The sequence below is a fragment of the Scyliorhinus canicula genome, chromosome 10 (assembly GCF_902713615.1).
Source record: "Scyliorhinus canicula chromosome 10, sScyCan1.1, whole genome shotgun sequence".
Lineage (NCBI taxonomy): Eukaryota > Metazoa > Chordata > Chondrichthyes > Carcharhiniformes > Scyliorhinidae > Scyliorhinus > Scyliorhinus canicula.
This window is the reverse complement of record NC_052155.1, coordinates 172,388,840-172,413,180: the sequence shown is the minus strand read 5'-3', so window position 1 is coordinate 172,413,180 and position 24,341 is coordinate 172,388,840. Positions and strand designations below refer to the sequence as shown.

Here is a 24,341-nt window from a genome sequence, read left to right as displayed (position 1 = left end):
TCAGACATCCATATTGGATCTTCCCCGATATGTCCTCTATTTAAATTAATAGAAGGGAAGTTGAACAGACTGTCACCTGCATACAATCCTAACCACCTGACTTTTCTTCCTATGCTCTGTTCAAGTGGTAACTCATGTCCTGGAGGTACAGCCAAATAGCCACCTCTGCATGTTTTTTGCCATACTAAATCAGTGGTGGAACGGTGCATAGGATCTGTTTTGGTGGACCGTTGTACTTAAGACTCCAGCCAAGGTTCAAAATGAAGAGCATCCTATGCATATGACTCATAGCACTTCAATAAATAACATTAAAAAAAGTGAAAATGAAAATCGCTTCTTGTCACAAGTAAGCTTCAAATGAAGGTACTGTGAAAAGCCCCAAGTCGCCACATTCCGGCGCCTGTCGGGAATTGAACCTGCGCTGAGGGCTGCCTTGGTCTGCTTTAAAAGCCAGCTATTTAGCCCTGTGCTAAACCAGCCCCGTAATCCAATGAACTACCAGGAATTTATCTGCAATTTTACTGTAAAACGTAAAATCTGTGTTCTATATTCATTTATAAATCCAGCCTTCTCATTCAGGTCAAAATGTTACTTTGGGCCATTTCTTCAATCCAATTGATAAAAACAATTGTTTAATTTTTTAAAAAATGTTTAAAAGATGATTTTTCTTCAACTCTTTTGAACCTTCTTGAATGTTATTTTTGGCCTTAAATGCAGGTAGGTATCTGTACCTGTATCAACATCTCCACCAAATGATGCTCTATAATTGGATGCTAGACAGCATGTTAAAACAGCTCAGATTGATGGACTGCAGGGAAATACCGTACTTCTGTGTGATACATTCTCTGTGCTTACCTTTACGTCCAAATCATCATCACTTTCATCAATCTCCTCTTGCCGTAATTGCCATTCATATTCTACGTGAACATGAGGATTAACTTTTCCCAATGCAGCTTGACTGATCTGAAATAAATATAAAATATCAAACCAAATACAATAAACTGTAGTCAAATGAATGGTTTCATACTTAAACCTCCAATTAACAACTTTATTCCTCAGGAAGAAAAAGCAGTGGTTTCAGCTCAAGAACATTGCACAGGTGAATCACAAGTAATTATATCCTTAGATTTGTTATCTGGTAGGATGTTTAAATAAACATGTAATTAATTTGTTTTACACATAAAAGGAGCTATAGGAATGCACTGTTTAGGCTTGGTTACCTAAAAACCCAAATTAAAAAAAGACTACAGGGATTATTGCCAGTTCAATCAGTACCTTGAGATAGCAGGGGGAAAAACATGTTATATAATACTGTTTTATGAGTGAATTATGCAAGCTAATACTCAATCCCCAACACCATTTTCAATCATTCCACATTGTTACACATTCCCAATATGGCTCTTACTTGATGTCTGACAACTATGGTTCAACTGTTGAGGGAGATGATGGAGTCTGGTGTCTTCAGAATGCAAGTGGAAGTTAACCCCCTCTGCTTGCCTGCAATTACTATGCAGCATTATGCTTATGTATTATTTTTAAAAAAGGGAACCTGGGGAATGGAATAATTTTTCTTGTTTTATTGTATGTGGCTGGATTTATTGGAGCTCGCTAGTGTGGGCAGGCCAGGGAGAATCGGGTGAGAGTACCCAAATCTGATTCCCAGCATTGGGAAAACTAGCCCCAATTAAGTTGGGGCAGGAGGGGCCCGATGCATGAATGCCGCCTGCTGGTGGTAGGAAGGCAATTAGGCTCATTCATGAGCCACTTAAAGCCAATTATATTTGAGCCCAGAGCAATTTAATGGTGGCCTGAGGATTTAACGGGATTCACATGGCTCTCCTGGGCTCCCCGAGGGTGACCCAGCAAATCGGGGTTACCTGTGACCTCAGTGGAGTTCCCTTGTTGTCAGATACTCCTTGCCGAAAGAGGGATTTGACATTGGGAAGGTTGGGTATGCTGAAAACCACTCCCCCTGTACCTGCCTCTGAGCCACTTTGCCCAATTACCCAGCGACCCCCTTCAGACTGAGTTTCGTCACCAAAGTCACAGAACAGCAATCAAGGAGTTTCTGTTTAAGATAGAGGAGAAAGGTCACAAGGGTTGTTAAACCCCTTTTAAAAAAATCTCAATGTTGAGTTCAGCAGCTTTAGATTGTGACCTTTCTCCTCCATCTTAAACCCGTTCCTTAAAATATCCCCTGTATTGCCTCACTGGCAACCTGGATCTCACTCCTAAGCTCTTTTTAGCTTCCCTTTGGACTTGAGAGTTGTGGGGATTTTCGTAGCTATTTTGAGAATGAGGAGTTGTGGCATCCATTGGAGTCTGTGAAGCGTCCTCATGTTCTGCAGGATATGTTGAGTTGAGATACCATAGCTTTGTTAGGTAATGTGGATTCTGTCTGCTAATTGCAGGAAGATTTCAGAGTGTAGGAGAAATTATCCTTTTAGCAATTAACAGAAAATAATTTTGCCTCACTATGTCCTAAGCCAGACTCTGAATCAAATGTAGCGAGTGTATGTGAAAGTGAATTTATGTATATTTAGAATATATTTTGAACATTTGGGTCAGACATGACACCAAGCATTAATGTCATGCTGGAATAACACATTAAACTGTCTGCTGCACTGAGTGTAGTAATCCAATCCATGCAAGAAATATAAATGCCAGTAATTGAACTTTGTGTCAGGACAATATATTTAAACAGCCTTAGGATTTGGATAAGAAATTACTGGAATTTAATGTATTTTGTTTATAAGAATCTTACAAAGTTATTCATGATCAGTAATATAGCTGAGTAAATATACTAAGCAAAAATGATTGTATTATTACTGTCATTTTTCGAAGAAGTGTTAAATCTAAGACTGGACTAAGAATTCTGTGATAGGAATCAATATGAATGCAATAAACAGAACAATGTCTTACCAGTTCTTCACACTGTGCACGCTGCAATCTTCTTGCTATATCAAGAGCCGTTTCTCCACTCTGGTTTACTGTTAAGGTTAATAAAGTCAGTGCATAATACATGCAACATCGCAGACAAAAAAATGCAATGCAGTCAACAGTCTCTCACACCACAAAGCAATTTTCTGAAGTAACTATTCAGTGTAGATTATACAAATACAATTTTGTTTTAAAAATACGCTGACAAAATAAATGTTCAGATTTAGATAATGAAAATAAAATAAAACACGTTACATGATTCACCAGAAATAGTGGTATGTAGACTTCTATTTACACACTGAGATCATGCACTACTGACGGTGAAGACACCAATTTACCATAATCTTACTTAGCTGAGACACTAAAATATTGTTGAGGGTCAGAGAATCATGTAAATATAATGACTTCTGTTTGACGGGGCAACAGTTTAATTAGAAATAATTAGTTTCCATTTGCAGTCTTCAATCTACCTATCGTGCACTTTAAGTATTGCATGGTTGTATTCTTCGAGGAGCGTAACAGTACTTCTTGTAAAACCTTTCCTATCGCTTGTGACTATGCTAGTGTGACTGACAGAGTACATGTTATTTTTGGCACATTTTTCTACTGACTTTACTAACCAGTGACTTCTCCACATTTGGCTTTTACTGTTGTTGTTCTCTACTCATCTGAAGAATTCCAAAGTTTGCCTCCAGCCTAGTCACCACTGAGGTGACAAGATTCAGGATAGTGCACTGGTTAAAAAAATCTTTGAAAAAAACGAACTGAATGTACTTTTAAAGTTATTTTTGCACTGTTCCACCTTAAGTAGTTCCTACAACTATGTTCTGCCCATTTTCAGGCTTTTGTAGGCACTGGGTTTAGATCCCCTGACAATTTCCACAATTCTTCGATCTTCCCCCTCCTCCACCGCCAGTCTTCAGACTTTTGCTGCTTGTCCAAACCAGTTTGTATATTTTCTTTTGAGAAACTAGGGGTGGGACTCTGTTTCTGAGACTAGGTGTTGATGCCGATGCAGAATTCGCGGACTTTCACGGCAGCAAAACTGGCGCCGGACCTGGATCGATTCAGCACCCGGGGAGGGGTTAGCACTGGCGCCATGTGGAACATAATCGATTCCAATGAAAAACGGTGCGGGATTCGCCGGGTCCGAGATTGACACTCGGGTGCTTGACAAGCTGCAGCCGTATATACACATTACAATCCCCACGACACACTCATCCCAGCCAACTAGATAGCACTGGTTCTGCTGGAGCGTGCCCATACAGCTGATGGGCCGGTTGGGGCCAGAGGGCACTTAGGGGGAGTGGCCTGGCAGCGGGGTCCTATATGACCCGTGTTCACAGCGGACTGAGAACAGTGCGTGCACTGGCTGCCTTGCCGGCTGCGGCAGTGCTGTTCCATGCCCGTCCACCCTGACCCCACAGCCACCTCCTGGCCACCGCCTGCGACCCTGGTTGAAGCCCCCCAGCCAGTGGTACAACTGGCAGCAAACTATGTTGATGTTGGTTTCTTTCCATACCCCTTCTCTCTCCTTCTGCAGCCATGACACCGGTTTCATGATTTTTAAAAGCACAAGTGAACCGTGCCATTGGTAACTCGGCACATTGGAGGCAGAGCATCGCGGAGGCCCTGGAGAATACCGGGTCGGGCTGTCTAATGACATGCAAACGGTGTTTACTGTATGTGCGTTCCAGACCGCATTGACGCCAATGTCGAGGTGATGGAGAACAGGATTTGGCGTCAAATCGGCACCCACTGCGATTTTAACGTCGGAACCTATTCTCCGCCCAATCGCATTTCGCGATTATGGCGTCAGCCAACGGAGAATCCCGTCCAGGATCTTTGCAATCAAAAGCAGCTCTTGCCTTTAAAACATACTTGCTAACTTTTCAGATGCTTCTGTTTGCTGGTTGGATATCATCCTAATTTATTCAAAAAAGAAAATATACTGCTGGAATATTTTAAATTCAACATTCCCGTGGATAAAACAGCTGTCCAGATTTTACGGATTAAAACTACAGCAACAGCAATGAGTACATGTTCAGGTTACCTGATGGCATATTCTTCACATCAAAGATATATTTCTCATTGGTAGTCTGTTCTGCTGGTGCAAAATCACAAGACATGTGCACTGGCACATTAAGGTCATTGTGTGAGGAATGTTGCTTACGTGACTCTTCCCACTCTAGTACTACGAGCTAATCCCGTATAACAATGGGGAGAAAACAGAAAGAACACAAAAAGATGCTAATCCGAATGCCTATGAACCGAGCCTAATCAGGTCCCCTAAATCAATAGTGCCATTTTGGGTGCTGCTGACTCTTGGGCCTCCCATTTTGTCAATCTGAAGTTTGTGGAATCAGTTGAAAAATGTTTCTTTTAACGGTTGCTTTAACCGACTGAAGTACTTTTCATTTGGAACTTTATCTCCTTGCAAATCAGATAATGGGAAGGTTAATGAAACAAAATAAAGAGAAGATTTTGAAGTTATTTTTAAGCTTGGAAGAGAATAGAAGTTCAAAAGAGTAAAGAGAGAACATGTAAAATGGGATAATGAAGTGAGTAAATAATTTACATTTTTAAAATTATCTAAATGATGGTTATAAAGTGCATTGAGAGGTTGGTCATGAGGCACATCAACTCCATACTCCCAGGATGCCTAGATTCACTCCAATTCGCATACCACCGCAACCGGTCCACAGCAGACGCCATCTCCTTGGCCCTACATTCATCCCGGGAGCATCTCGACAACAAGGACTCCTACCTCAGACTCCTATTTATTGACCACATCTCCGCCTTCAACATCATAATCCCAGCCAAGCTCATATCAAAGCTCCAAAACCTAGGACTTGGCCCCTCACTCTGCAACTGGATCCTCGACTTTCTGACCCATAGATCATAGCAAGAATAAACAACACCTCCTCCACGATAGTCCGCAATACCGGGCCCCCGCAAGGCTGCATACTTAGCCCCCTACTATACTCACTACACATACAAGACTGTGGCAAAATTGGCTCCAACTCCACCTACAAACTTGCTGACGACACAACCATAGTGGGTTGGATCTCGAACAACGACGAGTCAGAATACAGGGGGGAAATAGAGAACCTAGTGGAGTGGTGTATCAACAATCTCTCCCTCAATACCAGCAAAACTAAAGAGCTGGTATTGACTTCAGGAAGCAAAGTATTGTACACAGTCCTGTCAGCATCAACAGGGCCGAGGTGGAGATGGTTAGCAGTTTCAAATTCCTAGAAGTGCACAACATCAAAAATCTGTCCTGATCCACCCACCTCGACGCGACCACCAAGAAAGCACAACAGTACCTATACTTCCTCAGGAAACTAAGGAAATTTGACATGTCCACAGTGACTCTTATCAACTTTTATAGGTGCACCACAGACAGCATCCTATCTGGCTGCATCACAGCCTTATATGGCAACTGCTCAACCCAAGACCGCAAGAAACTTCAGAGAGTCGTGCACACCGCCCAGTCCATCTCACAAACCTGCCTCGCATCCATTGACTTTGTCTCCACCTCCCTCTGCCTGGGGAAAGCGGGCAGCATAATCAACCCGGCTTACTCACTCTTCCAACTTCTTCCATCGGGCAGCAGATACAAAAGTCTGAGAACACGCACAACCAGATTCAAAGGGGCTGATGGGGCTGGTTTAGCACAGGGCTAAATCGCTGGTTTTGAAAGCAGACCAGGGCAAGCCAGCAGCACGGTTCAATTCCCGTATCAGCCTCCCTGAACAGGCGCAAGAATGTGGCGACTAGGGGCGTTTCACAGTAACTTCATTTGAAGTCGACTTGTGACAATAAGCGATTTTCATTCAAAAACAGCTTCTTCCCCGCTGTTACCAGATTCCTAAACAACTCTCTTACAACTGGTCTGATTAATACTACACTCCTGCATGCTTCACCCGATGCCAGTGCCTATGTATTTACATTGAGTACCTTGTGTTGCCCTATTATCTATTTTCTTTTCATGTACTGAATGATCTGTTTGAGCTGCACACAGAAAAATACTTTTCACTGTACTGCGGTACATGTGACAATAAACAAATCCAAATTAACTTTCAGATGTTTGCTTTTGCAGTATTTTGCTAATAATAGTGAAATAATCCTACAATAGACAATGAGTACTTTGCAAAATCTTTGCCAAACTGCTTAAGCTGAGAGTTGGGCCAAGGAGATTATTTGCTGGGTTTTGCTTGCAGTCAACAGTTTTAGAAAATGCAGTTCACAGTCCTCAAGATCACTCACCTAGATTTAAACTTGGTTTGCCCCGAAGAAGCAATTTTAAACATTCCACTTTGTCCATAATGCAGCAGTAATGTACGGCTGTGTTTCCTTTTGTAGTTGGTTTGTCCAGATTGCCACTGTATAAGAATATAAGAAAATGCCGATATAAATTGTTTGCTGTATCAAATGAACGTGATCTATATTGAAAAACATTAATCCTACAATTTTCACAGTGCTTTTTTAGATTGCAGTGGAAAATGCGCTTTCTTTAGTTTCTTTCCTCTCACTACAAATCTTCCCCAATTGACAGGTTATAAGGGACCTGCTTCCATACGTTCAACATGGAAACTTTTAATCCTGCTCTATAACCAGACACTCAAAGCTACATCAGGACAGATAACCATTTTATATTCTAAAATTTAGTAATTTCTGTGGCAAACCTCCTCAATTAAGTATGGTTAAGAATGGGTACTCATCTTCTGGAGAATCATGGGTACATACCTGTACCACGCTATTGGAAGCCATGATGTGGAGATGCCGTCGTTGGCCTGGGATGAGCACAGTAAGAAGTCTTACAACACCAGGTTAAAGTCACCTGAGGAAGGAGCAGTGCTCCGAAAGCTAGTGATTCGAAACAAACCTATTGGACTTTAACCTGGTGTTGGAAGACTTCTTACTACGCTATTGGAAGTCAGGCCCCCCAGACTTCAATATTTGTATTAAAATTAAGATTTTAAAAATATATAAATTTGACCTACAGAAGTTCTTTTTTAAAAAAATAATTTTTATTCAGATTTTCCAACAACAAATTTTATCCCAACAAAGAAAAAACAGAAACCCCTCCCCCCCAATACAAAGCAATAAATTAACAAGAAAAAGTAATAAACATAGAATCGTAAGAACAAACCCCCATAACCGACCCACAGTCTCCCTCCCCCCCCCCCCCCCCCCCCCCACCCCCCGGCCGGGTTGCTGCTGAAATTGACCACCCTCTAACACTCCGCCAGGAAATCAAGAAAGGGCTGCCACCACCGAAAGAACCCTTGCATCGACCCCCTCAGGGCAAAGTTGACCCTCTCCAGTTTAATGAACCCGGCCATGTCACTGATCCAAGATTCCGGGCTCGGGGGCCTCGCATCCCTCCAGTGTAAAAGGATCCTCCGCCGGGCTACTAGGGACGCAAAGGCCAGGATATCGGCCTGTCTCGCCTCCTGCACTCCCGGCTCCGATGCCACCCCAAAAATAGCGAGCCCCCAGCCCGGATCCACCCTGGAACCAACCATCCTGGACAAGGTCCCCGCCACCCCCTTCCAGAATCCCTCCAGCACCGGACAAGCCCAAAACATATGGGTGAGAGTCGCTGGGCTTCCTGAACACCTCCCACACCTGTCCTCACCCCCAAAGAACCGGCTCAGCCTGGTCCGACTCATATGCGCCCTGTGCAGCACCTTTAGCTGAATTAAACTAAGCCGAGCGCAAGAAGAGGAAGAATTCACACTCCCCAGGGCGTCCGCCCACGTCCCCGCGTCAATCGCCTCCCCCAGCTCCTCCTCCCACTTCGCTTTCAGCTCCTCCACCGAGGCCTCTTCCCCCTCCTGCATCACCTGATAAATTGCAGAGATCCTGCCCTCACCGACCCACGCCCCCGAGAGCACCCTATCCTGAACCTCCCTTGGCGGCAATAGCGGAAACTCCGCCACCTGCCGCCTAACAAACGCCCAAATCTGCATATACCTGAAGGTATTCCCTGGGGGGCGACCCCACTTCCCCTCCAACTCCTCTAAGGTCGCAAACTTCCCGTCGAGGAAGAGGTCCCCCATCCACCTGATACCTGCCCTATGCCAGCTCAGAAACCCTCCATCTATCCTCCCTGGTACAACCCGGTGTTTCCCCCGTATCGGGGACCAAACTGAGGCCTTCACTTCCCCCCTATGACACCTCCACTGACCCCATAATTTGAGGGTAGCTACCACTACTGGACTCGTAGAGTACCTTGCCTGGGGGAGTGGCAGCGGGGTCGTCACCAGTGCCTCCAAACTCGTGCCCACACAGGACGCTGCCTCCATCCTCTTCCATGCGGCTCCCTCCCCCTCCATCACCCACCTACGAATCATTGCCACATTCGCGGCCCAGTAATACCCACACACGTTGGGCAACGCCAGTCCACCCACCTCCCTGCCTTGCTCCAAGAATACCCTCCACACTCTCGGGGTCTTCTGCGCCCACACGAACCCCAAAATGCTCCTATTAACCCTCCTAAAGAAAGCCTTCGGAATCATGATGGGTAAACACAGGAAGAGAAACAAAAACCTCAGGAGCACTGTCATCTTAACCGACTGGACCTGCCCGCTAGGGAGAGTGGCAACACATCCTACCTCCTAAACTCCTCCTCCATCTGCTCCACCAGCCTCGTAAAGTTTAACCTATGCAGGACCCCCCAGCTCCTGGCTATCTGCACTCCCAAATATCTGAAGCTCCTCTCTGCCCTCTTCAATGGAAGCTCTCCTATCTCTTTCTCCTGGTTCCCCATATGCACCACAAACAATTCACTCTTTCCCACGTTGAGCTTATAGCCAGAGAAGTCACCACACTCCTCCCAGGATCCTCATCACCTCTGGCATCCCCCCCCCCGCCGGATCCGCAATGTACAGCAGTAAATCGTCCGCGTACAACGACAGCCGGTGCTCTATCTCCCTCCCCCTCCCCCCGCCCGCAGCAATCCCCCTCCATACCTCGATTCACTCAGTGCCATGGCCAGGGGTTCAACCGCTAACGCGAAGAGTAGGGGAGGCAAGGGGCACCCCTGCCTCGTACCCCGGGACAGCCGGAAGTCCTCCGACCTCCTCCCATTCGTCACCGCGCTCGCCACCGGAGCACTGTACAACAGCCTCACCCAACTAATGAATCCCTCACCAAACCCAAATCTCCCACAGATAACTCCACTCCACCCTATCAAAAGCTTTTTCCGCATCCATCGATGCCACTATTTCCACCTCCCCGTCCACCGCCAACATCATTATGACATTAAGAAGCCGCCGCACGTTGACATTCAGCTGCCTCTCCTTCACAAAACCCGTTTGGTCCTCGTGAATGACCTGCGGGGCCACATCCTCCACCCTCCTGGCCAGTATTTTGGCCAGCAGCTTCGCGTCCACGTTGAGGAACGCGATCGGCCTGTAAGACCCACACTGGAGGCGGTCCTTATCCCGCTTCAAGATCAGAGAAATTAGTGCTCTGGACATCGACGGGGGAAAAGCCCCCCCCCTCCCTTGCCTCGTTCAGGGTCCTCACTAACAGCGGGCCTAGCAGGTCTGAGAACCTCTTGTAAAACTCCACCGGGAACCCGTCAGGCCCCGGTGCCTTCCCTGACTGCATACTCCCCAACGCCCCGCTCAGCTCCTCCAACTCAATTGGGGCCCCCAGACCCTTCACCCGCTCCTCCCCCACTCTCGGGAACTCCAGCTTACCCAAAAAGCGGTCCATGCCATCCTCCTCCCCAGGGGGCACCGACCGGTACAGCTCCTCATAAAAGGACCTGAACACCCCATTGATGCCTCTTGCACACCGCACCAGATTCCCCCCTTCCTCTCTAACTCCCCCTATCTCTCTCGCTGCCTCCCGCTTCCGGAGCTGGTGGGCCAGCATCCGACTCGCCTTCTCCCCGTACTCATATACTGCCCCCTGCGCCCTCCTCCACTGCGCCTACGCCTTCCGGGTGGTCAATATGTCAAACTCCACTTGGAGACTACGACGCTTCCTCAAAAGCCCCTCTCATTTTTCAATTAAGGGGCAATTTAGCATGGCCAATCCACCTAGCTTGCACATTTTTGGGTTGTGGGGGTGAAACCCAAGCAAACATTTTTTTTTTTTTTTTTATAAATTTAGATTACCCAATTATTTTTTCCAATTAAGGGGCAATTTAGCGTGTCCAATCCACCTACACTGCACATTTTTGGGTTGTGGGGGCGAAACCCACGCAGACACGGGGAGAATGTGCAAACTCCACACGGACAGTGACCCAGAGCCGGGATCGAACCTGGGACCTCAGCGCCGTGAGGCGGTTGTGCTAACCACTAGGCCACCGTGCTGCCCTTACCCAAGCAAACATGGGGAGAATGTGCAAACTCCACACGGACAGTGACCCAGAGCCGGGATCGAACCTGGGACCTCGGCGCCGTGAGGCCGCAGGGCTAACCCACTGCGCCACCGTGCTGCCCCTATTTAAGAAAATAATAATGATCACATAATAAAGATGGCAGGGAAGGTGATGCATTGTGATTGCAGAATGTAGGCATTCCTGGACACCAGTGTGACCCAAGGCAAATATATTGTTATAAGTGTCAGCTGCTTGAGGAGATTAATTGAGAGTTATTGAGCAGGGGGCCAATCTGTGGACTGGGATGCATCAGGAAGGGAGAAGTTACCTGGAGACTTTATTCTAGGAGGCGGTCACACCTCTTAGGTTAGTTAGTCAGTGGTAGGCTGGTGTGACTGCAAGTAACATCGGCAAGGGGATCGCGAAGGTAGGAGGAGGTGTCTCTGTCCTTGCAATCGTCCAATTGGTTTGAGGTTTTGACAGTTTGTGGGGATGAAAATGGGGGCTGCAGGCTGGATGAGCAAACTGATCATGCCACCATGGTACAGAAAGCCATTCAAGTGGGGAGGGTTAATATGAATGTAATAGGGCAGCAGTGGCACAAGTGGCTAGCACTGTGGCTTCACAGCGCCAGGGTCCCAGGTTCGATTCCCTGCTGGGACACTATCTGTACGGAGTCTGCATGTTCTCCATGTGTCTGTGTGGGTTTCCTCCGGGTGCTCCGGTTTCCTCCCACAGTCCAAAGACATGCAGGGATTGGCCATGCTAAATTGTCCTTAGTGTCCAAAAACGTTAGGAGGGGTTATTGGGTTACGGGGATAGGGTGGAAATGAGGGCTTAAGTGGGTCGGTGCAGGCTCGATGGGCCAAATGGCCTCCTTCTGCACTGTATGGTCTATGTTCTAATAATAGTAGGAGAGCGTATATTCAGGAGGATTGACATACTTCACTGCAGTCAAGAGCGAACCCAAATCACTGTGTTGCAGGATTATGAGCAGCGAGAGACTAAATTAAAAAGCAGACCCTCAAGGGTAATAATTTTTGGGTTATTTCCTGAGCCACAAGCAAATTATTGTAGGATAAATAAGATTAGAGAATATGTGGCTCAAGACTGATGTGGAGAAATGCATTTCAATTCATGGGACATTGGCACCAGTACTGGGGAAAGTGGGAGCTACAACATTAAGACAGGTTTCACCTGAACCGTGCTGGTACAAGTTCTTAAGTTCATAAGATATAGGAGCAGAATTAGGCCATTTTGCCCATCGAGTCTGCCCCACCATTCGATCATGTCTGCTATGTTCCTCATCCCCATTCTCCTGCCTTCTCCCCATAACCCCCGATTTTTCATATTAAATCAAGAAATCCCCTTAAGTTGTCAAAAGGTGGTAGAGTGTCTGAAAGATTATAGAAGGTTAAATGAGCGGGCAAAAAATTGGCAGATGGAGCATCTTGTGGGGAAATGTGACTTGTCCACTTAGGTGGGATGAACAGAAAAGCAGTATACTATTTAAATGGAAAGAGATTGTTGAACACAGTGTGCAGAGTAATCTAGGTGCACTGATACTTGGAGGTTAGTATGCAAGTACTGCAAATGATTAGGAAGGCAAATAGAATGTTGGTATTTATTTCAAGGGGAGTAGTGAAGTGTTGCTGCAGCTGTACAGGGCACTGGTGAGATCACATTTGGAATACTCTCCAAATAAGGAGATCAAATACAGTTTTGGTTTCCTTGTTGAAAAAAAATATATAACTGTGTTTGAAGTAGTACAGAGAGAGTTCACACGACTCATTCTTAGGATGAAGGGCCTATCCTATGAAGGAAGATTGAACAGGTTGCCTTATACCCATTGCAGCTTAGAAGAACAAGAGATGATCTTACTTAAACATACAAGATAGATGCTAGTTGGATGTTTCCACTTGTAGGGGAGACTATAACTAGGAGACACATCTTAAAATTAAGAGGTCTCCCATTTAAGATTGAGACTAGTATTCTCTTCCCCAAAAGCAGTCAAGGCAGAGTGCAGCCATCTGGGCTGGCCACTTACAACCAGGAACAGGGAAGGTCGCAAAGTATAGCGGGAAAAATGGACAATGTGAGATTCAGGCAGGCTCAGAGCCCGTATGTATATTTGCGAATGAGGAATCCAGATGGTATCAAAACCCCCAACCGATTAGCATTTGATGGCCCATCTCCGCCAGACAAAGGACTGATACTGGAGCGACCGATACAGTCCCAGACATTCGGCGCCACTCCCTGTACCCGGGAAGCGTAAACAACAGGGTCAATGACCGCTTGGGACATGCCCAGCCATCAAGGCACCCGCCCATTTATTGGTTCGAATCAAACATAGTGATCAGGAATCACCCAATTAGTGGGGTCCAAACTGAGGGAATGCCCCAAAGAGCGCGAAAACTCCCAGGAATAAAAAGAGAGACCACCATGTGTTCGGCCTCTCTTGGACCTGGTGCTCCAGCAACGTCCACTTCCAATTGCAGCACCACCAGAAGCCAGTTCAAGTTCAACGCCCGCTACCAGACAAGCAGCAGTTACTTCTACAGACCCGATAGATCCAGAATCAAACAACGGCTACTGTTCCTCTGACCTAAGCCGGGTGCCTGTAGTTAAGTACAGGTTGTCATAGTCGATAGGTGTAGTTTAACTAGTAGTGTTTATGTTGCATGATTAATTGTGTGTAAATAAAGTACCCGTGACCTTGAACTAACTGGTGTTTGGCTCTTTGATTGATAGCCAGTTGAACCTTGTGGTGGTATCATTTGATAGCTGGCGACTCTGAGCAATAGAATATTGATATCCAAAGGAAGGAGGGCAACCTCACTGACTGCCATATTTACAATAGGTAAAAAAAAGGCAACAAGAGCTAGACACATTTTTGTTAGGCAGGGAAGTTGAAGGTTGTAGGAGGCAAACAGGAAAGTGGAATTGAGACCTCAGCCAGATCAGCCATGCACTTATTGAATAGTGCAGCAGACTCGAAGGGTCAAATGGCCGATTCCTGCACCTAAGTCCTATGCTCACTATACCATCTAAATACTAGAAATAAATCAATAATTTCAATATCCTACAAATAAAAGTGAATACATTTTTAAAATATCATTTTTAGGAATAATTGATGGTATTAATGCAATATTTTGTTTGAGATCAGTAGAAACACTTACAGTAGAATGCTTTTATTTCATATTTATGCAGTCCATTTTAGTGCTTCCTTATTTGCTGCTCTAGAACATAGAACATTACAGAGCAGTACGGGCCCTTCGGCCCTCGATGTTGCGCCGACCTGTGAAACCATCTGAAGGCTATCTGACCTACACTATTCCATTTTCATCCATATGTCTATCCAGTGACCACTTAAATGCCCTTAACGTTGGCGAGTCTACTACTGTTGCAGGCAGGGCGTTCCACACCCCTACTACTCTCCGAGTAAAGAAACTGCCTCTGACATCTGTCCTATATCTACCACCCCTCAATTTAAAGCTATGTCCCCTCGTGTTGGTCATCACCATCCGAGGAAAGAGACTCTCACTGTCCACCCTATCTAACCCTCTGACTATCTTATATGTCTCTATTAAGTCACCTCTCAGCCTTCTCCTCTCCAACGAAAACAACCTCAAGTCCCTGAGCCTTTCCTCGTAAGACCTTCCCTCCATACCAGGCAACATCCTAATAAATCTCCTCTGAACCCTTTCCAAAGCTTCCACATCCTTCCTATAATGTGGTGACCAGAACTGCACACAGTACTCCAGGAGCGGCCGCACCAGAGTTATGTACAGCTGCAGCATGACCTTGTGGCTCCGAAACTCAATCCCCCTACTGATAAAGGCTAGCAACCATATGCCTTCTTAACAGCCCTATTAACCTGGGTGGCAACTTTCAGGGATTTATGTACCTGGATGCCGAGATCTCTCGGTTCATCTACACTACCAAGAATCTTGCCATTAGCCCAGTACTCTGCATTCCTGTTACTCCTTCCAAAGTGAACCACCTCACACTTTTCCCGCATTAAACTCCATCTGCCACCTCTCAGCCCAGCTCTGCAGCTTATCTATGTCCCTCTGTATCCTATAACATCCTTCAGCACTATCCATAACTCCACCGACCTTTGTGTCATCTGCAAATTTACTAACCCATCCTTCGACACCCTCTTCCAGGTCATTTATAAAAATGACAAACAGCAGTGGCCCCAAAACAGATCCTTGTGGTACACCACTAGTAACTGAACTCCAGGATGAACATTTGCCATCAACCACCACCCTCTGTCTTCTTTCAGCTAGCCAATTACTGATCCAAACCGCTAAATCACCTTCAATCCCATACTTCCTTATTTTCTGCAATAGCCTACCGTGGGGAACCTTATCAAACGCCTTACTGAAATCCATATACACCACATCAACCGCTTTACCCTCATCCACCTGTTTGGTCACCTTCTCAAAAAACTCAATAAGGTTTGTGAGGCATGACCTACCCTTCACAAAACCGTGTTGACTATCGCTAATCAACTTGTTCTTTTCAAGATGATTATAAACCCTATCTCTTATAACCTTTTCCAACATTTTACCCACAACCGAAGTAAGGCTCACAGGTCTATAATTACCAAGGTTGTCTCTACTCCCCTTCTTGAACAAGGGGACAACATTTGCTATCCTCCAGTCTTCCGGCACTATTCCTGTCGACAAAGACGACATAAAGATCAAGGACAAAGGCCTGCAATCTCCTCCCTGGCTTCCCAGAGAATCCTAGGATAAATCCCATCTGGCCCAGGGGACTTATCTATTTTTACATTTTCCAAAATTGCTAACACCTCCTCCTTGTGAACCTCAATTCCATCTAGCCTGGTCGACTGAACCTTAGTATTATCCTCGACAACATTGTCTTTCTCCAGTGTAAACACTGACGAAAAATATCCATTTAACGCTTCCCCTATCTCCTCTGATTCCACACACAACTTTCCACTACTATCCTTGATTGGCCCTAATCTTACTCTAGTCATTCTTTTGTTCCTGATATACCTATAGAAAGCCTTAGGGTTTTCCTTGATTCTATCCGCCAACGACTTTTCGTATCCTCTCCTCGCTCTTCTTAACTCTCCCTTTAGGTCCTTCCTGGCTAACTTGTAACTCTCAAGTGCCCTAACTGAGCCTTCATGTCTCATCCTAACATAAGCCTTCTTCTTCCTCTTGACAAGTGCTTCAACTTCCTTAGTAAACCACGGTTCCCTTGCTCGACAACTTCCTCCCTGCCTGACAGGTACATACTTATCAAGGACACGCAGTAGCTGTTCCTTGAAAAAGCGCCACATTTCGATTGTACCCATCCCCTGCAGTTTCCTTCCCCATCCTATACATCCTAAATCTTGCCAAATAGCATCATAATTGCCTTTCCCCCAGCTATAATTCTTGCCTTGCGGTATATACCTATCCCTGCCCATTGCTAAAGTAAACATAACCGAATTGTGATCACTATCACCAAAGTGCTCACCTACATCTAAATCTAACACCTGGCCGGGTTCATTACCCAGTACCAAATCCAATGTGGCCTCGCCCCTTGTTGGCCTGTCTACATATTGTGTCAGAAAACCCTCCTGCACACACTGCACAAAAACTGACCCATCTATAGTACTCGAACTATAGTATTTCCAGTCAATATTTGGAAAGTTAAAGTCCCCCATAACAACTACCCTGTTACTCTCGCTCCTGTCGAGAATCATCTTTGCAATCCTTTCCTCTACATCTCTGGAACTATTCGGAGGTCTATAGACAACTCCCAACAGGGTGACCTCTCCTCTCCTGTTCCAGATCTAGTCATTAACGTTTTATAACCCTAAGTAAACTGATAAATTATGAAGACCAAAAATACATTCCTCTACATCTCACTGGCATCTATGGCCATTACCAATAAAACAGTTGAGTGTGAACAATCACATGGTTGGCAGGTTGTGTCTTTTTTAAAAATTGGCAGGTGATATTTTGTTAGGCTGAGGTTGATGGTACTCCGTTATGAACAGATATCACAAAAAAGATGCGTAATACACAGTGCCGAAGATTGCAGCCTGACTAAAATTATCAGTATGAGTTAAAAGGAAGAAACAGGATACTAATGGTAGGCATAAGTGCTTTTTTTTTTTTTACCTGTTCTGTACAAGAAAGTCAACCAGGTGGAGTGAGGTCCGGTCAGCAGTTCGCACAGCTAGATGAAGCACTGTCTCCCCTGGCTCCTGTTTGTTCAATAAACAACCAGTGTGAATTTAAATTACAATAAATCACCTAATAACCACAAATAATGAGCTCTTTCCTGGTATTCGCTTACAAAACGAGTTATAATGCAACAGTTGTTGCCTCAAAACTGTATATCGAAGCTGCATTTTTACTTGCATGGTTCCTAGGGATCCTTCACCTATGTTTTTAATAGTCAACCTTTTTTAAAAGCTAGAATACACAGCAAGACTGTTGTCTAGATGTGTAGGTATAAATAGCAGGGAAGCTGTCTCGAAAATGACAGAAGTCACAGAGATGAAAGATGAAGTGAAGACTGAAGATTCAGACTGAAAATGACAAGAATAAAAAGGGACCAAATAGAAGCCACAAAAGGTTGCAATGCTTCAAAAAAAGCATGCAGCGTGCAAGTGGAGAGTGGCGAGTGTTCGGTTCTATGATGATATAAAGGCACCAATCACTTTTAAGAGATTGTGTAAACATGTTATGAGTTCATTTATTTAAACTAGGCACATGAGAAAATTTATACATCGGCAGAAAGCTAGAAGACATCAGCAGAAAATGTGCGTGTGCTCTGCTCAAAGGCAAAAGTGAAACCAAGTCTGGATCGCATGACACACGTCCCTTCCAGTGATGTCATTCCACTCTCCTTTAAAAGCATATTACAATCTATTTTTACAGATACTTTCAAATCCCAAACAAGTATAACTATTTACAATACATGTTCATGTTTAATTACCATTACCCACAAGTGTATAGAGGTAACCAATATAGGAATCGTTAAAGCAGAGAGATAATCTGGTGTATGCTCAGATCTTCTAACGGTAACCTTGCCTGGAAGTTTCTTAAATTGCTCACGGTGATCTGTGGGGCTGCCATTCTTAGATGTTGTCCTGATTTCATTCAGGATCTAGTTCTGGGGGCAACAGAACTGCACGGTGGTTGAGGAGCCGGAATGATCGGAGTTGTCCTCTTTTATGACTTACCGTCACATATGTGTGTGCAGTGACTTCCTAGGGCCAAGGTTCTGAGCAAATTCTGGTCACTTTGGCTGATGGGATCCTGGAGGAAAACTTGTCCCAATAGCAAACTTAACAATTTTGCACCCATATTTTTAATCTTGCATGTTGGTCATCTTCTCTTGCCATTTTGAAGGTTGCTCTCTAGTTTCTGAGAGAGTAAATGGCTAATAGGTAAATTGGTGCACACTGGTCTGTCAAACATGAGCTCTACCAATGGTGCTATAGTTTCACTTGAAGGTGTGGCTCTCCGTTTTCAAGATGTAGATCTCGCTTGGTCTATCTACATTTGGGAATTAGGGATTCACCATTCTAATCATTTGTTCAGCTAGGCTGTTAGAACCAAGGTAACGAGGAGAAGTAGTGAGATTCATATTCACTTCCCACACATATCCCAATTGCAGACTTGGCACCCACATTTTATCTTGCATGTTGGTCATCCTCTCTTGCAATTTTGAAAGTTTCTGAGAGTGTAAACGGGTAACAATAGGTAAATTGGTGCGCACAGTCTGCCAAACATGAGCTCTACCAGTAGTGCTATAGTTGCACTTGAAGCTGTGGCTCTCCGTTTGCAAGGTGTATATCTTGCTTGGCCTGTCTACATTTCGGAATTAGAGATTTCACCATGTGAATCATTTGTTCAGCTCGACTGTTGGAACCAGGGTAATTAGAAAATGGGTGTGATTGATATTCCACTCTCACACATATCCTGAAATGGCTTACCAACAAATTGCACTGTTATATGCAATGACATCCTCTAGGCACATCAAATAAGCTGAAAATAATTATTCAGGAGTATGTGTGCTTGGAGTATTGTGCAATTGTCAAATAATGAAGTTCTTGGTAAAGCACTCGAAGATGATTATGAAGTCAGTGCCATGGACTTGAAAGAGATCGGATATGATTTTGGACCAACTTCATGTGGAATCATTGGTTCTTTGTGCTGACTTGGCATGTGCTCTTGACGTGCTTTGCACTTCCCGAGGTCTGCTTCAATGTTCATACCCAGCCAACAGACCATCTTCTGTGAATCTTCTCATCTGATCTATGCCCATATGCGAGTGATTTAAGATATTGGAATATCAGGTCATATCTGGTATGATGACCTACCTGCCTTCAAAAATTACTCCCCAGGAGATGCCTAGCTTGTCCCAATTAGGCCAAAATGATCTCACATGATAATTGACATGCTGAATTGAATCAGGTCATCCTTCGATGAGGAGTTCCCAGATTCTGTAGTGTTGAATCTTTCACTGTTTCTTCTTGTAGCTTCTGGCATTACATTGTGCCAAATGCACCAGATCTATTTGTAGAATATCTTCAAATTCAACGTCAATGAAGTTCAGTTGTAGACCTAAGGATATATCTGTTGTTTTTGCTGGGTTAGGCCATTGCTATGCTAAGTGTATCAAATATGATCATCAGGTTACCTGGGTTGTACATAATCTCAATTATAATCTTGATCAAGTGCCATTACAATCTGAGCGGTGCACAGGTTGATGATTTTAGGTAAATCCTCTCCGTTGGACAATATCACAATTCTTTTGCCAAATAGATAGGTATGAAAATGCATGATTCCAAACACTAAAGCTAAGGTTTCCTGCTGATAGAGTTGGATTGTGTTCCAGAGATGGTGTGTCAAATGCAACTGGTTTGCCTTTTTGTAGTTTGCATGCTCCCAGATCATTCAGTGAGGCATTGATTTCTATGGTCGTCTCCCTAGGATCATAAAATTGCAATGTTGATATTGCTGATAATTACTTTTATAATGCTTTGGAGATGTATTGTGGTCTTCAGCCACATTCTCTCTCAGCAATTCACTTAGAGGGGAAGGTTTTTTAGAAAAATAGTGTATGGAGACAGGAAAAAAGGCCAGGATTTTACGGCCTTTCCTGCCCGATGGGATATTGCAGTCCTTCTGAAGTAAACAGCAATTTAAATGGCCCGCCATATCCGTCGGGCCAAGAGGTGGGCATGCCTTGGCTGTGCCGTAAAACTTTTGCCTTTGAAGATCTTCCTTATCTTCAGGAATTAGCAAAACTTTAATAATCCTGTAATTTACTTGGATTGGAACAGATTCAAGCTCTGAAACAAAACTTGAAGAAACTGATCTGCTGCACATTGATGTCACATTTTAGACTGGTGAAAACCAATCCTTCATTACGTGCAACTTACATTAGTAAGTGCAGATTATGGTCCTGTTCTTCCCACAACAGCTATGTCATTTGCGATACAGATGCATCTTGGCACAGTGCACGTAGTGCGATCCATATGAGCTTGAAATAAATCATGGCTAACAGAGGGCCCGAAAGGAACGCATTGAAAAAAAAAACTTGAATGGGGTTCGAAATGTACCAAGCTCTTGGGCCTTCAGCATGAGATGCACTGACCAGCAGCCATGCTTGGCAGCAAGCTTCCAAGAAGATTTTTGAACTTGAAAATCGGATTTAACTCTTCTAATATGGATACTTTGTTCGGACAATATTTTAGAGCTGCATTAAAATGTTGTGAAGCAAGGCATACTCTCAACGATCCCTCATTAATATGATGTGTATGATTGAGGAGCACCAATCTGTGCGGTCCTGTACACTTCTGATGATTTTGTCTTTTTCATTTTGTCAAATTCGATCTTCAGTTTGTCTTATAAGTGGATGGTGCACTTACGTGATGGGTCAACTGACTCCCTTGCAACTGCCAATTTTGTAGAAACATTCTGGACTTTTTAATCTTAAGTCGTGAACTGAAGCAAATGGAGTAGTTTCTGTGGTTGATTCACTTTGTGACGACGGACTAATTTCACGGATTGTTACTAGTGAGGTCACAGCATGCTGGTAGACCTACAATCACTGGGCCTTTAGCCTTCATGATGTAGAACATCTGTGACACCCAGGAGGATTGATTGTACCTGGACTCCCAAGATTATGGATCCTGCACATGGAATTGGTGAATCATTGTATGCTGAAAGTTGCACAATAGCAGGTTTTGCCATGGGCTTCCATATATGTGGATACATGCCTTTTAAAGTCACAGAGTCATATGTTGGCACTTGCCCCTGTACCACGCTTGGACAATAACTAATAGTTGCCAATTTTCTTTGGACGGATAATTTGAATCTGAGCAAACATGCCGGATGATGTGATGGACCCAAGTTTTCCACGAAATTGCCAGTATGAAATGTGCGTTCATTGTTGTACAGCTGGCCGTGCACATCATTGTCACGTATTGGTTAGTCAATCACCTCGTGTCTATGTTTTTGACAAGATACTGACAGTCGTTTTTATTGCTTGAAAGCACCCGTGTGTTCGGTCTTTTTGGATCAGTGCATGGCTCTTTGTAGCTTCACCAGCCTTTGGAAGGCCATTGTCAATGGCCCGTTCTGCCAATTCGCCCTACACCTTGGTCACCTTTCCCAGCTAACCCAGTGCTGCTCTCCTCAATACATTTTCCTACTCTGGGACTGCCAGTCTGTGTGCTCCAATCTCACCATGAGATTGCCAGTTCTTTATCGAACATTATCCGGGCAATGTGTCTTCAAAGCTTTTGTGTGCAATCACTGCACTGCGATTTCAACACACTCTGACGGTGCAACTCCGTTGCGGTCTGACCAAAACATTAAGTATCCTTTCATGCCATGTAGCATGATCAAAAATTGTTCACGATGCTGTACCTGTACTTATTGTTGTTGCCATGCTGTTTTGCCACTGAGCACTATGTTGTATTTATGATGTAAAGGCACCAGTCACTAAAAGGATTGTGTAAACATGTTGCCTGTTCACTTATTTAGACTGGGCACATAAAAACATTTAAAGGCATATTACAGGAACACGGGGAAGAGGCGGCAAATTTTAATTTTATTAGTTTTTCCCTTACCTCCTTCAACTAGCAGAATCATAATAATGTTTGCTGGAATTTAGCCACAGGGACACATGCTTAAACTGCACTACAGGAACACATGCTTCAGTTACACTAGTCTAGGAAGTGCAGAGGATAGATGTTCTTGTCAACTGTCTTGACAAATGGGCAGCACGGTAGCATGGTGGTTAGCATAAATGCTTCACAGCTCCAGGGTCCCAGGTTCGATTCCCGGCTGGGTCACTGTCTGTGCGGAGTCTGCACGTCCTCCCCGTGTGTGCGTGGGTTTCCTCCGGGTGCTCCGGTTTCCTCCCACAGTCCAAAGATGTGCGGGTTAGGTGGATTGGCCATGCTAAATTGCCCGTAGTGTCCTAATAAAGTAAGGTTAAGGGGGGTTATTGGGTTATAGGTATAGGGTGGTTACGTGGGTTTGAGTAGGGTGATCATGGCTCGGCACAACATCGAGGGCCGAAGGGCCTGTTCTGTGCTGTACTGTTCTATGTTCTATCTATATCTGGGAAGAATATTAACTCAACTCTGATCTTTTCAGGGCAGCACGGTGGTCAGCAATGCTGAAGACCTGGGGTCGATCCCAGCCCCGGGTCACTATCCGTGTGGAATTTGCACATTCTCCCCGTGTCTGCATGGGTCTCACCCCCACAACCCAAAGATCTGCAGAGTAGGTGGATTGGCCATGCTAAATTGCCCCTTAATTGGAAAAAATATATAATTGGGTGCTCTAAATATAAAAAAACTCCGGTCTCTTCAAGGTCAGTGGCCTTCACAAGTAAAGCTATTAACAAAGATACTCAGATTTAAAGAAAAAGACAATGGGATAGATACATAGAAGATAGGAGAAGGAGGCCTTTTAGCCCTTTGAGCCTGTTCTGCCATTCATCACGATCATGGCTGATCATCCAACTCAATAGCCTAATCCTGCTTTCTCCTCATAGCCTTTGATCCCATTCTCCCCAAGTGCTATATCCAGCCGCCTCTTGAATCGATTCAAAGTTTTAGCATGAACTACTTCCTGTGGCAATAAATTCCACAGGCTCCCCACTCTTTGTGAAGAAGTGTCTCCTTATCTCTGTCCGAAATGGTTTACCCTGAATCCTCAGGCTGTGACCCCTGGTTCTGGACACACCTATCATTGGTAGCATCTTCCCTGCATCTACCCTGTCTAGTCTTGTTAGAATTTTATAAGTCCCTATGAGATCCCCTCTCATTCTTCTGAACTCCAGCGAGAACAATCCAACCTAGTCAATCTCTCCTCATATAACAGTCCCGCCATCCCTGAAATCAGTCTGGTATACCTTCGCTGCACTCCCTTTTAAATGCCTTTTTATTATGAAACTTATTTTCAACAGTGTCGTATTTCAATTAGAAATGAAACATTAACCCAAAGTATTTTGATTTTTAATAGGATTGGTTCAGTCTCTGCTTTTTTGATTTCCAAGTTCTGATTCATGGCCTTTTAATAAATATAAATGATCAATTAATTAATTAACCAAAAGTACAATATGGCTGATATAAAACTTGAATTGCTGAACTGATTTTATTAATAGTGCATCTTCTGTAATGCTATTGATAATACATTGGAGGACATACTTATGTCATCTTCATTCTCCAGAAGCAAGTTATCTTTATAAGTGTTACTTTCCTTTTGCTTCTGCCCTGGCATTTCTCTATCATCATTGGTATCTGTGTGTTGTTTTCCTTCTCTCTTTTATTTCTGCTTTGCCTTTGTCTCAGTTTATTTATTTTTGGCATTTCCTTTGTCTCTGCTTGTTCTGCTTCCCTCTCTCGCTCTAATTTTCAAATGATCCCTGGATCCACCAGGCTACACGGGCTCCCAGTTAAGCATTATTTTTTCAAATCTCTTCATGGCCTTGCCCCTCCCTAGCTCTGTAATCTCCTTCAGATCCATAGCCCTTGTAGATATCTGTGCTCTTT

General features: G+C 44.4%; 1 protein-coding gene across 6 annotated transcripts in view; it reads right to left on the bottom strand.

Annotated features, from left to right (window-relative positions):
• LOC119972781 (arf-GAP with SH3 domain, ANK repeat and PH domain-containing protein 1-like) overlaps positions 1 to 24,341 on the bottom strand; it is a 363,380-nt gene that overhangs the window by 64,391 nt on the left and 274,648 nt on the right. For all 6 annotated transcript variants that reach the window (XM_038810147.1, XM_038810150.1, XM_038810143.1 and 3 more), the window contains 4 exons: positions 17,434 to 17,519; positions 7,213 to 7,328; positions 2,923 to 2,990; positions 856 to 963 (listed from right to left, as the gene is read on the bottom strand). In XM_038810147.1, coding sequence (XP_038666075.1) covers positions 856 to 963; positions 2,923 to 2,990; positions 7,213 to 7,328; positions 17,434 to 17,519 — 378 coding nt within the window. The remainder of the gene's footprint in view (positions 1 to 855; positions 964 to 2,922; positions 2,991 to 7,212; positions 7,329 to 17,433; positions 17,520 to 24,341) is intronic.